At 53.7% G+C, this 17,785-nt stretch overlaps 1 protein-coding gene across 1 annotated transcript; it reads left to right on the forward strand.

The window, feature by feature from the left end:
• Positions 1 to 279: 279 nt before the first annotated feature.
• On the forward strand, positions 280 to 14,905 carry EEF1A2 (eukaryotic translation elongation factor 1 alpha 2). The gene is made up of 8 exons (XM_055814591.1): positions 280 to 435; positions 1,836 to 2,058; positions 5,869 to 6,048; positions 7,103 to 7,399; positions 11,693 to 11,843; positions 13,271 to 13,527; positions 13,615 to 13,849; positions 14,558 to 14,905. The coding sequence occupies exons 2-8, from the start codon at positions 1,915 to 1,917 to the stop codon at positions 14,683 to 14,685; spliced, it is 1,392 nt and encodes a 463-aa protein (XP_055670566.1). The 5' UTR covers positions 280 to 435; positions 1,836 to 1,914; the 3' UTR covers positions 14,686 to 14,905.
• The last annotated feature ends 2,880 nt before the right edge of the window (positions 14,906 to 17,785 follow it).

A 17,785-nucleotide genomic window follows, 5' to 3' on the forward strand; every position in this document is an offset into this window, starting at 1 on the left:
CTCCCATCCCTTTATCTCCCATCCTTCCACCTTCTCCCCCTCCGTTCCCCCCCCTCCTCCGTTTCTCCCATCCCTCTGTTCTCCCCATCCCTCCATCTTCCTCCCATCCCTTTATCTCCCATCCTTCCACCTTCCCCCCCCCTCCATCTCCCCCCCCTCCATCTCTCCATCCCTCCACCTTCCCTTCCTCCCAGCCCCGTTCCCCGTCTCTTCAACATCCCCCCCGCCCCGCTCGCTCGCTCCCTCCCTCCTCCTCCTTCTTCTCCTCCTCCTCCTCCCCCCGGCGCCTCCTCCTCCCCCGCCCGGTACCGCATTGCCGTAGTGCGGGGGGGGCCGCTGCATTGCGCTGCCGCCGTCAATAGGTGGGCCCCTCCCGGGGAGATAAAGCCGCCGGAGCCCAAGCTGGCAGCCTCTGCCGCCCCGACCGCCGCTCCGGTAAGAGCTCCGGGCCCCCCGGCCGGGATGGGGCCGCTCCACAACGGGGCGGGGGGCACCGGGCTGGGGGGGGTCCTGCGGGGGGTCAGCGCCCCCCCCGCGCTGTGCGTGCATGGGGTGCTGCCGGCCCCGGGGCGGGGGGGACCCCCGGCGAGGGGGAGGATGGAGCTGGGCCGTTCCTTCATCCCGCAGGTGCCGCTTCCCGCAGGTGGGAAATACCGCCCCCCCCCCCCCCCCCCCCCAGCCTTTAGCCCCTTGTGTGTGGGGGGGAGTAAAAAGATAAAATAAATCCGCGATTCGCAAAGCGACCCCGCACCTGCCAGCCTGGGTGCTGGGGTGCGCCCGGGCAGGGGTCCCCGCCCGGGGGTGGGCGCCGCGGGGCACCGGGCATCGCTGCGGTGCAAAACGGCCAGAGCCGGGTGGGGGCTGCAGGAGGGGGAGGGGGCAGCAGGGCAGGGGAGGGGGGTGCTGCAGGAGAGGGAGGGGGCACCGAGGCTTTTGCTGCCCAGGGGGGCTTCTGGCAGCGGATATTATTTCCCGCATGACTGAATCACTGTTAGAGCAGCAAACTCCTCCTGACCTCCTTTGCTTTTATGGGCAGATTCATAAAATTGGATTTTATTAGACGTCAAATTAAAGCTCCTAATTGTGCTGGGTTTGTGTAGCAGCCGCAGAGCCATGGTAACGCTGGGAGATGCCAGAACAGCTTCCCCGGATAAATCGATTTGTGTTTTTTTAGCCTCCTCCCTCTGTTCCATCCAGGTTCATGGCAGCAAAATATAATAGCCCCCCCAGCCCCCAGCCCGTGCCACTGAGCTCCGGGCAGCCCTGCCGTTAGCAGCCCTGCGCGGGGAGCGGGCGAGGGCTATTTTTGTCTGTCCCATTTTGCGGACACCATGTTGTCACCCGAACCATGCACGGCTGGGGAGCGGCGAGGGCACCCTGCACTGACGGGCACCCACAGCTCCTCCCAGGGCACCCACAACATGGAGGAGATGCCCTTGGGTTTGGAAAGACCGAGAAGGCAGCAGTAGCAGCCCTGAGCTGGAGGAAGGTTTTTTTCCAGGGAGGAAGGGCACCTTCAAGGCACCGATGACGTAGCCCTGGGAACTGGGGGTCTCCAGGAGGATGGTGGAGGGCGAGATGCCGAAAACTGTGGCATCTTGCTGAGACTTGGAGGCTGTACATGGCAGCCAGAAATAGCCCGGCTGGCCTCCTTTGGGGTGGGCTGGCTCCGTCCCAGCGCGGGCAGAGCTGCCAGACGAGGCTGGGCACCCCCAGCCGCGATGGGGCGCGTGGTCCAGCGGGAAGGTGGGGCAAGGGGAGGAGAGCCATCCTTGATGGGCTGGGAGGGTGCTGTCACGGGGGCTTTTTTGACGTGCTCACCTCTTCCCCTGCAGCCTCCCCAAAAACGCAGCTGCGTTGCCACTGCCCTCCCCGCCACCGCCCGCCCCGGCCAGCCCCGCGTAGCCCACCAGCATGGGGAAGGAGAAGACGCATATCAACATCGTCGTCATTGGGCATGTGGACTCTGGGAAATCCACCACCACCGGGCACCTCATCTACAAATGCGGGGGCATTGACAAAAGGACCATTGAGAAATTTGAGAAGGAGGCTGCTGAGGTGAGGAGCCCGTCCCTCAGCGTGCCCCCAGCCCCACACTCCCACCTGCAGGGATGCTCCACACTGATGCCCCATGAGTGTCCCGTGGGCGATATTCCCCTTTTCCTGGCACTGCCCTTCTCATACCTTCTCTTTCTCCCTTTGTTCCCATCTATTTTTTTCCCCTCTGCACCCCTGGGTCTTCCTGACTTCTCTGGCCTTGGGAAAATAGGCCATTTGGGCGCTCGCCACCCTCTTCTCTGGAGCTGGGGGACTCCCTGCTGCAGGCGGTTAATGAGGGCAGGGGCATGGTGAGGTCTGCGAGATGGGTTAGAGAACCGGTGGTAATGGCCAGGATTCTGGAAAACCACAAGCCGTGGTGCTTCAGGGAATGAAATTCCTTATTTATAAATTCCTTCTAAAATATTATGCATGAGGAGGAAAACCTGGTAATCCCTCACTGCCTAGTGCAAGGCTCTCTGAATTTCACTCTGAAGCATCTACTTCCAGTGCCTGCTAGGCTGCAGCATCAGCTGGACCACTCATTTGATACAGTTTGTTAAAAACTCCGTTCCCGTTTTCTCAGGCAGGTGGTGTGATGTGTAGCTTGATTGGTAGCCTTTAATACAGAAAAGATTGTATGAAGCACGAGCATTTAAATTAAATTCTTTTGTTTAACTCTTATCATGGAAGAATTTATACAATTTAATGGTGCGTGCATTTAGCAGGCTGTCACACAGTAAAGCACCACCCAATACCTATAATGTGGCAAACACAGAGATGAAAGAGGAAGAAATAGTCTTGAGAAGGAAAACGTGAATTGAAGATCGCAGAAATTAATGATGGTAAATTCTAGAGAGGTGGGTGAGCCAGGAAAAGCCTGGCTGTGTTATTGATAGGGCAGAGCTGGTTTGCGGAAGATGGCTTGTCGTCATCCTTCCAGGAATCTTTAATGCTTTAATGCAGATATCCCTCAATTATTTTTTAAATTTTTTAAAAAAGTATTTTTTTCTCCTTTTCTGGACAAGATCTCATATCTCGGGGGGGGGGGGGGGGGGGGGGGGGGAAGGTTTACAGAGCTGCCACTCTTGATTAGAAATTTTACCGTCTGTCCGTCTTGACACTTTTAATTTGCTGATAGCATCTGAGCTAAACCACCCATTTTCCTACCTCCCTGTCAGCCCCTTTTTCCAGCCTGTAAGCAGAGCTTCCTCCTCCATACAAAATGATCTTTCTCCCCTGTGTTTTAAAATGATTGCTGATATCCCTCCATGTATTTTGCCCCTTTACCTGTAGATCAGATGTGGTGTGATTAGGTTATTGTAGATGTGATTGTGGCTATTTTAATTGAAGAGACACTTTCACTGACTTGCCAGAATATGCGGGGACTGGAAGCTGCTATTAATAGCCTATTGACTGAGCTTACAGACTCCATTTTCTGATGCAGGGCTGGGGAAGGGTTTTCTTCCATTAGGTGGCATTCATAGGAAATGGAGGCCTGCGTGCACCCAAAAAGCCAACAAAAAAAAAAGTAATTTTTCTTTTTTTTAAGAGAAAAGAGCAAGGATTTTTCTCTTTTACCTCTGCCCTTGAGGCAAATGAAACAGTATCTCCAAAAGAAGAGCTGTTCTGTTAAAAAGAAAAAAAAAATTAAAAAAATCATTATTTGTGGTCTCCACATAAAGCTGTCCCTCTGCTGGGGTTCAATGAAGGAAAATCAGGCTGTTTCTGGCACCGAACAGGGAAGGTATTGTGCAAAGCTAGATAATACCCTGGTTTTCTTCAACAACAGCTCTGGGTAACTGAATATACCCCGTGAAAGGAGGGAAACTGTTTGCTAAATAAAGGATCTCGTTTGTCTTCAAGTTACGTATGATGGCGGGTTCTGGGGGGGGTCACACGAGACGTCCAGCTGTTTGTGTGCAGGGACATGGTTGCCTGCGATAAGGTGCTGTTTCCCACTCGGCTCCCATGGGAGAGCCAGGGGTCTGCTCCATGCCTCAGTTTCCCCATCCAGAAGTGAAGGGATAGGCTGCTGATAGGTGAGAGGCTGTGGGATGTGCTGACTGAGCTCCTGCCTGAGAACTCCCCGTTATTCATGCATTGCACAAAATGCACCGTTCCTCGCTCCTCGGTGTGTCTCCACCATTTCCAGCAGTAAATGTGCACCCTCTTACGGCCCCCTCCCTTTTCCCCTGGCAAGAGAGGGGTCCAGTGTGCATGCTGACAAGGGCTTAGCTCCTGCTCTGCCCCCTCACCAAGCCTGATGCTGATGCCAGGAGGATGCCTAGGAGTGGGGATCTGATTCTGGATTTTTCCACCCCCTGACTGCCCTTCCTGCAGGCACGAGAGCTCACAGCTGCCCCGCAGAGATGGGGCATCACCCTCTTGACCCGGCGTCCCCTCTGAGGAGGGAGAGGCTTGCTCCTGGCTTTAGGATTTTGTTGGTAATCCTCCAGAGCAAGCTGCAAAGTCATCGCGGTGCTCGGCTGTTACGTAAAGGGGCCGGTGTCATTAATTCCTTGTGCTGGCTGGGCTCGGGTCTGGAGCGCAGGACCCAGGCACGGTGTGGGCAGGACAGTTTTAGATGCGGTGCTGTTAGCTGCCTTGGTGAGGATCAGCACTGAAGCGTTCGCTGCCCGCAATCAGGAAGCGCATCCCTCTGGACCAGTGATTTATAATTGGCCAGAATGAATTCTATGCATTGATATTCCAGAAGAAACTGCGGTCACAGAGGACACTGCAATGGAGGGATGGGAGTGGGGATTGCAGCTCTGTCCTTGCACAGGGATAGGAGCCCATGAAATCATCCACAAATGACCTAAATTCTATTTTCTGTCTTAAAAAAAACCCTTGTGTCTGAGGCCAAGAGCTGATGATCGATGGCCATTAACCCTTTTCTTCAGCCAGGCTCCCCAGGCTGCCCCAGCATACAGTGTGGTCAGCAAGGGGTGGTCTTGTCTTGCCCCATCTCCATGTTGGCAGGACCCAGCTCAGACTGGGAGCACCACCACTGTGCTGCTGGGGGTGGGGAAGTCCAGCTCTCCCTGCTGTCATGATGTCCAAGGACACTGATCCAAAAGAGAAAGCGGTTCAGAAGTGACACTGTGGTTTTATCAAGGAATGTGCTTTATTGCAGAACAGAGATTTGCTGTAGCTAATCTCACCCAGCACAATTTTATGCATTACAATGTTGGCTGAGATTTTGGCCATTTGGCAACAACAGTTGGTCTGGCTGCAGCTCACAGTAGCTTCTCGTGTGAATTTGCACACACTGTGGCAAAAATCAATCACGTTTCTCTTCTGCTCATAGCAACCAGCTCACATTTCATTTGCTTTTAACCCATTCCCATCCTATACCCCTGCCAGTTATGGGCTTACTCAAGCAGCGATGCCCTTTCCCATAATCAGCTGTCTCACAGGCTCAGTTAACAGATTAAAATGCAACAAGAAGAAGCTTTCCAGCATTGCTCTATAGTTCTAAAGCAGTATGATTTCCCAGCAACACTGCAGGACCATGGCGTTTCATGGAGACCTCATGGGTCACTTGTTCCAGCTCCTGCCCGTCCAGCCCTGCTCACAAATTCACTTCATGGTTCTTCTTCCAGCCTCTCCTCCATCCTGTCGAGGAATGTGTTGAGAGCAGTATCTCCTTTCACCTGTATTTATTAGTAAATATATCACGCCTGCCATTGAATTTAGGGAATTTTGTCTTCAATGATTCCAATGTGACCCTCTGCCTATGTGAGCTTGGGATGTGACTAGAGGGTGGGTTGCCAGCACCAGCGCTGTGGCGGGTTTCTCACTGGCTCTTGCCTTTGTGTTGGCCAGATGGGGAAGGGGTCCTTCAAATACGCCTGGGTGCTGGACAAGCTGAAGGCCGAGCGTGAGCGTGGCATCACCATTGACATCTCGCTGTGGAAGTTTGAGACCACCAAGTACTACATCACCATCATTGACGCACCTGGCCACAGGGACTTCATCAAGAACATGATCACCGGGACTTCCCAGGTAAGAAATGGTGGCCGGGGGTGGTGAGCTGCTGGAAGTTGGAAGCTGAGACTTGCTGACAAGACCAGGGTCGTGTAGATGCTGTTGGAATCCTTTTGGAGGTTGGTAGCTGAGGCAGCAGACATCAAAGAATGTTGGGTAGGGTCCACGCAAGAGGCTGGGTAGCAGCAGCAGACCCAGCATGCCACAGTGGTCCTGCACCTCCCTGGACATCTAGGAGAAAGGGCCTCCTTGAGCACAAAAACATTGTTTCTCCACCCCATTTCCCCTACGTGGAGGAGGTGAGGATGAATGTGGCCTCTCTGGGAGGTGGGATGCTGTGAGCTACAGGCCTCTGTGTGAGGAGATTTCCACATTATTTTAGCCTTGGCCCGCTGAGTTATACAAGAAACTTCAAACAATCCATTAGGAGTTATTGACTCAAGGAGACTCCATGGATCTTTTCTCCTTCCCTTTCCTTGAAAGAGCTGTCCCATAAACCACATCCCATTGCCAAACTCCACCTTCCAGGGTAGAGTGGTTTCCCCTCGTTGCACTGCAGGACACGCCTGCATTTCCCCGTGGGCTGTGGGTGCTGGATGAGCCTCGCTGCGTGTCTAGCGAGGTCCCCATTGTGATGCCAGTTGGGCTGGGCATGGCTTTCTGTCAAAACCAGAATCTGTCAAAACAGAGGGAATCTGGGGAGCAGTTTCCATGGCTGGAGTCTCACTCGTCACCCAGGCAGATTATTTGCAAGACTTCAGTAGGGCTTCAGATAAGGTCTCATCTGTGCAGCCCTGGGTGATCAAGATGAGGTCCTGCTTAGGGTCATCAACTGGAGGGACCCACCCTGGTTTCCAACCCATGTTGCAAAGCCATGTGCATTTGGCAAGTCTGAAATAACACAGTTAGGTCAGTTTTGAAGTAGATCGGAAGGATTATGGGTAGCAGCTGGCAGGGACCCTGCCCAAGCCATGAGTAGAGCTCATCTGGGGCTTACTCAGAGCTCTTAGGGGTGTCACCAGGAGCAATGGTCTCTGGGGGCAGGAGCAATTCATTAGCTCTCTCCTCCCAGGCTGACTGCGCCGTCCTGATTGTTGCCGCCGGTGTCGGTGAATTTGAAGCCGGCATCTCCAAGAACGGGCAGACCCGTGAGCACGCCCTGCTGGCTTACACCCTGGGGGTGAAGCAGCTTATTGTGGGCATCAACAAGATGGATTCCACAGAGCCCCCATACAGCGAGAAACGCTATGATGAGATCGTCAAGGAGGTCAGCGCCTACATCAAGAAGATCGGCTACAACCCAGCCACAGTTCCCTTCGTGCCCATCTCGGGCTGGCATGGAGACAACATGCTGGAGCCCTCTCCCAATGTAAGTGTGTGCTGTGTGAGACTTCCCCCCAACCCCAGCTGTCCCGATTCAGGCTGAAGCTGACCTCCGTGCTCTGAAAACCGCAGACACGTTTTGTGCGCCCGTTGCGTGTAATGGCCCGTGTTGCCAGCATAGATGTGTTTGTCACGTAGCTCAGAGTGCGCTGAGCCGGGATGAATGGGCGCACTGTTCGTGGGCACACTGGTCGCTGTACCGTAGCCAGATATCCCGGCAGCTAACCTTGAGCATCTCCAGAGGATGATCTGTGTGGCTTTGCTTCTGGGATGTGATTTGAAGGTTTCACATCGTCAGTCCCATGGTGACGTTAGAGCCTTCCACAGCAATTGTCACTCTCAGCAGGAGCATCATGTGTGGGTTTAGGGCATTGTTTTCTGGGGGAAACAACACAGTCTGTTGACAGGCTCGGAACAGTGCTCACCACGCAGCCAGGTCCCCCTGTGCTGGGCATCAGGTGCCCTTTCCCAGTGGTGCTGTATGCCGCTGTGGCAGCCAAACCTCCAGTTTCAGTGCTGGGATCTCACTTCTTAAGGTGACTTTTTCTCGTGGAGGTACCAGGTTTCTCTGGCCAAAACCATGGTTTCCTAGAGCATCCATTTGGGGCTGCTCCTTGTCCAGTTGATTTTTACGGTGCCTCTCCCTCCATGCCTTGGTGGTGGTGGGGATACAAAGGCAGGGTGCTCTGGGTGGGCCCACGCCATTATTTCATATGGGGAGAAAGAAGAGCTTGAGGAAGGATGGAGGCTTCTCAGCAGACATGCTGCCGATAACATTTATTCCAACACTTTTTTTGGGGGGAAAAAGCTACCCCAGCTTTAGTCTTCTAAAGAAATGATGGGCTGGAAAGTTCTGGCCAGAGGAAGGTCCCTGCCCTTCTGCTGGCTTCTGGGCAACCTTGAGCAAGGCGCTCAGACCAGAACCCCTCAGCAACCTCTTGTGAAACCAATGGGAAACGTAATGCCTAAGGGGACGTTAGGACTTCACCCGTGGATTACGGGTCAGGGCTCTATATCGAGGGAGGCAATGTACGAGTATAGCAGCAAGTGAGGGAGGGCAGGGATCACAAGCCTGAGCTAGAGGGGTGCTGCAATGCAAGTTCACACAGTCATGAAACGCAGCTCACAGCCTTTGCACGGGAAAGGCAACTCCCTTGGGTCTGACTTGGGAGGGAGGAATTTTTGGGGTGCTTGGGAGGTTCCTGTCCCCTGCGGAGCAGAGCTGGGATAAAGGTCAGTTGCGGCCATGCCAAACCCAGCCGCATAGTTCCTGGGTGCCTCAAATCAGACAGGCTCCAAATGTCAGCAGCTGCTGGGCCGGGAAGATGATCCCAAACAATTCTCCTATTAATAGGCTGCAAAGGGGAGGCACAGAGCAGGATGGGGCTCACTGGCCCCCTTCCTCCGGATGGGTCTCAGAGCATGTTCTCAATGCAATGTGCTGCCCAAGGGAAGGCAGTGGCCAAAACTTGCCTCTCTGCCGTAAGGAGGCAGCTGGCCTCAGGGTGGGTTCCCAAGAGCTGCCTGAGCTCAGGAATTGGGAAGAGAGCCTGGCCAGAGGTCTGGATCAGCATGAGCTTTGCCAGAGAGGGTGCAGGGTCCTCCCCATGCTGTGGTCCCCAGGAGGTTCCCATCCTGCCTTTGCCAGGACACTGGCTTGGAACAGATTTCTCCTCCCCATGCTGCACCACATCTAGGGACGCTCGAGCAGGAAGCTGGTGCAGATACCTCTCTTCTCGTTCCTCACCTGAAAGAGCTCTTTTTTTTTTCACTCATACTTTCTGGTGGGGTTTCACTAAAGCCTAAGACAGTCAAGTGACTTGTCTGTCTGTGAGGGGACTTATCAGAAAGTGGGGGTTAAAAGCTGTGACATCCCTACAGCTCCTGTCACCTCTGGGCGAGGGGAGGTGCGGTGGTACACCAGGCTGGAGCCAGCTCTGCGTGGGAGAGTCCAGCCCATGTCCCTGTTGCACAGCAGCCCATGGCCAGCTGCAAAAAATGATGGCTGGGCTGCACTCTTGCATCAAAGTTTGATGTTTGAGAGCTTTTTGGCAAATGGGGGTTTATGTGAAGCCATCCAGCAGAACTGGGCCATTCAATGTGGTTTGGGAGACTTTCACCCGGTGGGATGCTGCAACTCAAGTGCACCCAGCCTGCGGTGCAAGGGAGTGTGGGGGGCTGGGGCTGCAGCCTCAGCGTTGGGGTGTGTGCGGTGGCTGAGTTGGGATGCTCACGGGCTGGGTAAAGTCAGAGAAGGGCAACTGTTCTGTAAAATGCAATTGGGGTGCAGAAGAGTTGGAGCTCAGCTGTTATTTATGGGGGCTTGAGCCTTCAGTTTACTCTGGCTGTGCCGTTTGGTCCAATCCTGCTTTTGCCATAGGAGTGGTGGAATAGCAATTGCTCTTTGGGAAGCAGATTTGAGGAATACATAAGAGGTTTTACTTGGGTGGCCTTAGGAGGCAGCACAAACCAGGTTTTGCAGATGCTTCTCACCCTGGGGCCATGCTGAGGTGGATTTGCTCGAGAAGGTGTCAAAGCACATCTTTTACGTGATTCTTGGGATGTCAGAAGTTTCCTGGATAAAGCATCAAAAGGAACAAGCATGGCTCGGACAGCCAGGCATCACGGGCAGAGGTTGCCATTTTCCCATGTCCCCAAGCCATGCAGGGACAGAGGCGCCAGTGCTGCAGGGCACGTGGTGGCCGTCACCCTCAAGAGCAGAGCCTTCAGGCAGCTGGCTGCCGGGGGCAGCTGCTCCCATGGGCACCTGCGCGGCGTTTTGGGCCATGCGACAGCAGGCTGGAGGGAAGGTCTGAGTCATCCTGCACATCACATGCGGCCCCGTCACCAGCTGGATGGATTTATCATTTCACCAAGCTGTTAGCGTGGTGCTGGGACTGGCTGATAGCTGCAGTGCCCTGGGAAGGATCCCTCTGCAAAAGTGTCCCCAGGCTTCTCCTGCCACTGTCACCAAGGAAGACAATTGATGTCAGATGTGACCTTCTGAAGGGGGCTGACCTGAGCATGTTTGATACAGGCTGAATCCCCTGGCTGGACTGAGCTCTTTCCCTTGCTCCTTCCCAAAAGAGGCACAGACTGTGGGGTAGGAAACCAGCCTTGGCATAGCTGTGTCCTCCAGAGATGGCTGTGAAGCCAGGGGTGCTTTGGGGGTCCCATTTCCCCCCCAGCCCCATGCCCACTGCACTATGCCACTGCTGTTGGTGCTTAAGAGAGAAGCCACATCCATAACGTGCGTGATGGAGCTGGGGCACGTGGGCAGCATTTTACATCTGAGTGGGAAAACATTGTCTGAACCTCTCTGTGCAGAGGAAGGGGGAATGACCTCTCAGGCTCTGATCTCTCTTTGTTGTATCAGGGTTGTTTCAGACCCGGGACTGAATTTTTCTTGCCAGCAAGCCCCAGGCATTGCTACAGGTTCCAAATGTGCAGCATCACCCCAAGAAAGCACTGCTTTTCCCTGCATCAAAGCATGGCCTCTGCTGAGCACGTTTCCATACCTCTCTGCCTCTTTTCTGGCCAATTTTAGCTTCAAAGGTCCAATTTAGGGCAGGAGCAGAGAGCATCTGTGAAAAACAATCCTGCCTCTCAGCAGCCCTAGTGCAAGCGCTGGGTTTCGAGCATCCTTCCAAGCCAGGGTTTAAAATTCAAACCCTGGAGGGATGACAGAAGGAGCGAGCAGGGAGAAGTGTCTTTCTGGGGCTCACTTTGAAGAAACTTGGTTCCCAGGACTGAAGGTTGAGTGCTTTAGCTGGGATTTGGCTGGAGACCCTGTGGTCCCTGTGCTGGAGGCATGGTTGGAAGGCAGGATCCAGGCCTGGCACAGCGCCCGTTTGTTGGTGTTGGAAATGGGCTGTGAATTTGCTGGCTTTAACCACTTCCATCCTTTTTCTACTGTTAATGGATGTTTTTCATGTTTCTAGAAGAGAGGCGGGGGGAGATCAAGTAAAGGGGTGCAGATAAGCCTGCAGGGATGGTGAAGTGGAAAGAAGTCCCCAGGTAAAGCCAGGACATAGCTGGACTGACTCCATGAAGGCTGTCCTGGTGGGACGTCTCTCTGGGGTCACCTCTGGAAGCTGAGGACAGGCACACTTGGTGCATGTTGGAAGTGTTCAAGGCCAGGCTGGATGGGGCTTGGAGCAACCTTGTCTAGTGGGAGGTGTCCCTGCCCATCACATGGGGGTTGGAATGAGATGGTCTTTAAGGTCCCTTCCAACCCAAACCGTTCCATGATTCTATGTTGTTGCTGCTGTGTTTCCAGATGCCTTGGTTCAAAGGCTGGAAGGTGGAGCGCAAGGAAGGCAACGCCAGCGGGGTGTCCCTCTTGGAGGCCCTGGACACCATCCTGCCCCCAACTCGCCCCACAGATAAACCCCTGCGCCTGCCCCTCCAGGATGTCTACAAGATTGGAGGTGAGCATATCCCTCTTCCTTCTGCTTTAACTGGAGTCTTCATTCCATGGGAGTTTGGGAATGACATTTCCAGACACTGGGAAACTGGAGGGATTGAATTCTTCAAACTTGAGATAATGCTGGGGAGGAGGGTGGCAGCTCCAGGGCAAAGACCCCATTAGAGATTGGGCTGTCTGGGGTGGTGGTAGATGTGCCCAAAGGTGTCCAGGGAATGGAGAGGAGCAGCAGGTTATGAGCTCTCCCCAGGGAACGTGCAGTGCCAGAATGGCTGCAGATTCAGTTGTCCCAGAGGCCATGGCTAGCAAGGCAAGTCGGAGGCAGCAAAAGCCATGCTGGGACTCAGATGAGGGACAAGACCAGCGGCGGGGCCACTGATGAGGCTGGTGTGCGGCACCTTGGCCGCGGTCTGCCTATGCTTCCCAAATGCTGGTGTCCATCATCGGCACCTCTGTCTGCTGAGCTGGCCCATGGCACCAGCCATGTAGGGAGTGCAGCGGCCAGCTCGTCTCCCCTTCCCTCTGGAGTGGTGATGGGGACGCTTTTCTGAGCTATAAATACCCTGTGAGCTCTCTGACCTGCTGGCAGCAGCAGGCAGCCCTGCTGACTCCTGGGCTGCTGGATCAGGCAGGCACAGCCATTTCTAGCCCTTTTCCACACTTTTCCAAGGACACATGCACTGCAGAAACCAGGTGGGGATTGAACAAAGGTTTTAGCAGGCTTTTTAATGCGGTCTTCTGTTTGCAATGGAGATGAAAGGTCATGAGCAGGTCTGTGTCCTCCCCTAGCTCAGCTGGGACAAAGAGATTTGGGTTTACCATAAGGCAGGTCCTTAGAGAGCAGAGACACCATGGGGAGGGAGGAAGGGAGGCAGAAGGGTGGATGTGGAGGAGCAGACAGGTCCAGCCAACCTCTTTTCAAGGTTGTTTCTCTTAACGATTCTTTACCTGACTCCAAAGGTGAGTTTTCCCAAAGTCTTATAATGACACAGGGTATAAAAGGTCCCCTTCATTTAAATAGCCACCCTCATTCTTTGTCACTTTTGGGCCTTGTCCCATGCTGATGGTGTGGCCGTCAAGGATTTGGAGCATCCTGTTGCACACAAGCTGTGATGTGCCCAGTCCTCCATGTAGGGAACTCCACCACTGCTACAAAGGAAGAGCTTTCAGGGTATGTGCGTTGCTCAGGGTCTTCTGATTATGGTGTTACTCATTTTTTACAAAACATCGGGTAGAAAGGACAGACTGGTGGTATTTTTGAAGACCCTAATGTTGATCTTGCTGCTAAAAGCTGGGGGGTTTGAGTCAAGAAGCAAATACCATTTTTGGTGAAAACCACTGAAGATGTTTTGCTTTTGCTGCAGCCAGGCTCTGGCCCAAGAATATGCCAAGCAGGTTACATTTTGCTCTGCTCTGCCCTTGTCTCCACAGGGATTGGCACAGTCCCTGTGGGCCGGGTGGAGACTGGCATCCTGCGACCTGGCATGGTGGTCACCTTTGCACCTGTGAACATCACCACCGAGGTGAAGTCTGTGGAGATGCACCATGAGGCCCTGAGTGAGGCTTTGCCTGGGGACAATGTTGGCTTCAATGTGAAGAACGTCTCTGTCAAGGACATCCGCCGCGGGAATGTCTGCGGGGACAGCAAGTCGGACCCACCGCAGGAGGCAGCACAGTTCACATCTCAGGTCAGCAAGAGCTGGTGGTGCCACCGTGCATGGTTTGCCACTCTCCTCCGGCTCCCAGCCTTGCCCTGACACTGCTCTGTCCCCCAGGTGATCATCCTGAACCACCCTGGCCAGATCAGCGCCGGCTACTCGCCCGTCATCGACTGCCACACCGCACACATCGCCTGCAAGTTTGCTGAGCTGAAGGAGAAGATTGACCGACGCTCTGGCAAGAAGCTGGAGGACAACCCCAAGTCCCTGAAATCGGGGGATGCAGCCATCGTGGAGATGATCCCCGGCAAGCCGATGTGTGTGGAGAGCTTCTCCCAGTACCCACCCCTTGGTAAGGGAATGGCTCTTAGGAGGTCTCCTGCAGAGGAGCACAAAGGCTCTACAGGTGTAGAGCTCACACCAGGCATGCTGAGCCTCTCCCAGTATCTCCCACCAGTTAGACTGGGGAGGGAGCTGGGAAAGTTGTATTGCTCCCCCATGTGCTGGAGGTGCAAAACTGATGCATGAATGTGTTAGGGCTGGTGGGGTGGGGTGGGTTTTCTGCTGAGCTGGGTTTCCAAAGGCAGGGTTTTCTCTCTGGGAGCAACAGGACCTTTCCTTCAAGGTTACTAAACCCCGACAGTTTCTGAATGCAGAAACATTTTTCAGCTTCCCTCTCTCTGCCCTAAAACACAACTGGTCAAGAGAAGAAAGAGGGAAGTTTGCTCAGCAGCAGTCACCTTGTAATGCAGGGAAGTGCCATGCTTTCCGTGGATGATGTGGCACATCTGCAAGCTTAGCAATGCCAGGAGTTTGCAGAAAGCAGATGTGATTTAAAGTCATTTAAACAGAGAGGACCATCAGGGCTAGCTTGGTGGTCAGAGCAAGGCATGGTGGCTCATGGCTTGTTCCTTCAGGAACCTGCTCCCAAGCCAGGGGTGATATATGGTACCACGAGTGGTGGGCGTAGATCCCACCATCACCCACCCAGAAGACCTCAGCCTTAGGGCAGGCAAGGCAGCTGCGTGTCACTCACGTCCCCCTGCTCTCCATCCCGCAGGCCGCTTCGCTGTCCGTGACATGCGGCAGACTGTGGCCGTGGGCGTGATCAAGAACGTGGAGAAGAAGAGTGGTGGGGCTGGTAAAGTCACCAAGTCTGCCCAGAAGGCCCAGAAGGCTGGCAAATGAATTGTGGGCTCCCAGTGCATTGCGCAGAAACCATCCCTGACACCAGGACGCTGCCACCGTCTCCCCCAGGCGCACGTGTGCACATCAGCTTGTAAGAGTTTATATGTCAACGACTGGATGCTCACCATTAAGGTCCAGTGGAAATTCTTTAAAAGGAAAAGCATGTTCCAGCGTTTGTGAGGCTTCATGTTAATTTTACCAATAAAACTGGTACAACATCCACAGTGGAAAAAAAAAAAACCCAAACAAAAAACAAAAAAACAAAACCAACCAACCAACCCAAAAGGTGTGGAGCTCTGTGTGTGCGTCTGTCATTGAGGGGCTGGTGTCGATGGGGTTTCTGTAGTTCCACTTAGAGCAGATGGGGGGGGATGGGTACAGGCAGGGCTGGGTGGAATTTTGAAGGAAGGAGGAGAGTTGGACACCCTGATTCAGGATGCCACCCAGCACCCAGCCTTTCCCCAGCTCTCCCCCCTTGACCGATGCAGGTGTCTGGGCTGATCCCCTCAGCCTGAAGCAGACGCTGTTCTTACAGCAGTTTTGATACTGTTCTTGACCTGCTCAATCCTCTAATATCAATTATTAGGGCTTTTATTATAATTTTTTCTATGCAAAACCACCTTAAGCTAACCTCTTAAAGTTAGGCCATTTAAAAAAAGACAATAGCATACCCCTATCTCCTGGAAGGGTTAGCAGCATCACTTTTGTTCTTTATATTACTGCATCGTTCTGGGAGAAGCAGCCGAGGCTGCCTTCTCTCCACACTTCTTTGCCTCACACATAGCAGACCCCTCAACCCTTTCCAAAGAATACAACAGGAACGTTTCTCCCCAGTTGAAGCCCATGTGCTGGAGCCCAGATGTGACTCGGGGCTCCCAAAAAACCCCAAAATTCCTGGCCTTCACCCAGGATGGTGTCTTGGCTCCCGTTGCAAACTTGCAGCCCGGGGCGAGGTGTGCGCCTCCCCCCCAGTCACCCAGCGGCAGCTGTCCCAGTGCAAAGGGTTGTGGTTGGCGAGTGGTTAGGACTGACCAAAACGCATCATGAGGAGCTTCGAGGGGAAGAAAGGTGGGAGCAATGAGTGCGGGGGAGGAGTGGGAGGTGGGACAGCAAAGCAGGGAGATGGAGGAAGGAGGTGCGAGGGTGCTGCTGCCACCCTGCCACAGTGCTCCAGGGACGTGTCCAAGGGGTGTTTCCTCCCTGAAGGTGGGGGTTAGCAGCGTGCTGGGGCATCCTGAGCTTCTCTAGGCTCATGGCTTGGCTTTTAAGAGAAGCAGGTAGCCCAAGCCCTGTTCTTATAGGTCTGTGGTGGCCAAGGGCCAGGAGCAGATGCCTTGTACAGGCTCTGCGAAGGATGGCACCATGCAAGGTCCTTCCCAGGAGAGCTTGAGGCACAAGTATCATTACTGTTCGTGTTGCAGGAGCTCTTAATGATCCTAATTAACATCTGACACTCTGCAGCACTAAGTGCCCCCAGGCAGAGCCTCCAGGAGCTGACACCAAGCTGAATTACAGACAGCTCTGCATGAAGCCACTGCTGCCTGCTCCCCCAACAGCATCCCCATCCCACATCCCGGTCTGACAGCAGATGGACACATACCTGCTCACTGAGCCATGTTCCCCAAAACCCTGTGCACAGCCTACTGAGGCTTCTCACTCCTCTTAACACCCCCAGCATCTACCAGCTTCATCCATAGAAACTGATTTGATGCCCAAGGTCTTTGCAGTACTTGGGCCCTAAGAAGTGCCATGTCCTTGGCATGCTATAAATTGGAAGGGGACCTGGGGATCCCTTCAGGCACAGCATGACCGTGGGAGAAGTCTGTTTTCCGACTGATAGTTTAATCTCATCTTCCAGCTCCTCCTGCATTTCCCAGCTCCTAAGGCATGTTGTTCTTGAGCCAGCACAGCAGATTTGTGCCCCTCCCTGGGTATTTCCAAGCAGGGCTTGAAAACATCACCATGTGCATGTTTTCCTCCATCCTTAAAAGCAGCAGGTACAGGAACTCCTGTGGGAACCTCCCTCCCATGCTGTCCAGGAACCTCCAGCTCTCTGGTCCCCAGTGGAAGCCAGCCACTGGCACAGCAGGAATGGGGACAACCTTGGGGGCAGGTGAGGGACAGAGAAGAGCAGGGGCAAAGTCTGCACCTGGTCCTCTGTAGCTATTTTAAGAGCAAAAACAAGTTTGACAAAACCATAGCTACGTTTCCATAGAAATATGCCAAGGGAGCTGTGAAAGATGCTCTAGCAGCAATGCCTAAGTGGTGCGGTAATTAACAGTGTGACTGCAGAAAAGGAAAAATAGAAAAACCCAGAGGATTTGACTCAAACTTGTTCACGGCTCATAGCAGGTCCAAATTTTCAGCCTGATTTCAGTGTGGTTAGTACCCTGGGTAATATGCAGGATCAGAAAGAAGAGACAGGGGTTGAGCAGCAGCATCATCTCCCATTTCGGAAGTTTGGGTCAGGCTCTGTAGTCAGAATCAACAAAAATACTATAATAATTTAGACCCACTTCAAAGCATGAGATTCAAAAAAGAAAATTAAATAAGCTGAATTTCCATGGATCTCAAATCAAAATCAAATGAAGCCATGACCTGCCTCCACCCAAACCTTGGGTCTGAAGACTCATTGTGGAGCCAGGTTTGGGGCTGGATCAATGGGACACTGTGTGCAAACCATTGCCTGACCCCCCAGGGCTTGCAGGCACACCATGAGTGATGCTTTCGTCGGTGCAGGTGACCCATCTTGGGGCTCTACCCAAATTATAAGCAACCCAACTTCACCCTGAACTGGGCCACAGATGGCACGTGGCAAACCTTGTGGTGAGCTCAAGTCGACAGCAGAGCCGCCGGTGTGGTGCAAAGGCTGGTGGGCGTCGCATGGCCCATGGCAGGTGCTGGTGAGATGCATTTTAAAACACTGACTTCTCCTCCAGTCCCCCCCTGCCACGGCCAGGTGCGCTGAGACCTCGCAAAAGAGAACTCAGAGGTGGTTTTTTTCTAGCAGCTTTTTAGCTTTCGGAGGCATTTTTCATCACCGTTCTCCCTGCAGGCGTCGCACGGATGCTTCCCCTCCGTAGCAGTCTCGGTGATGCCA

Source organism: Falco peregrinus, chromosome 9 (genome assembly GCF_023634155.1).
Source record: "Falco peregrinus isolate bFalPer1 chromosome 9, bFalPer1.pri, whole genome shotgun sequence".
Lineage (NCBI taxonomy): Eukaryota > Metazoa > Chordata > Aves > Falconiformes > Falconidae > Falco > Falco peregrinus.

Excerpts from the sequence above, each read along its gene's own strand:
- EEF1A2 (XM_055814591.1), top strand. The coding sequence starts at position 1,915 with ATGGGGAAGGAGAAGACGCATATCAACATCGTCGTCATTGGGCATGTG. Across the intron at positions 2,059-5,868 it reads TTGAGAAGGAGGCTGCTGAG|ATGGGGAAGGGGTCCTTCAA; the intron begins GTGAGGAGCCCG and ends TGTGTTGGCCAG. Across the intron at positions 13,850-14,557 it reads CTCCCAGTACCCACCCCTTG|GCCGCTTCGCTGTCCGTGAC; the intron begins GTAAGGGAATGG and ends TCCATCCCGCAG.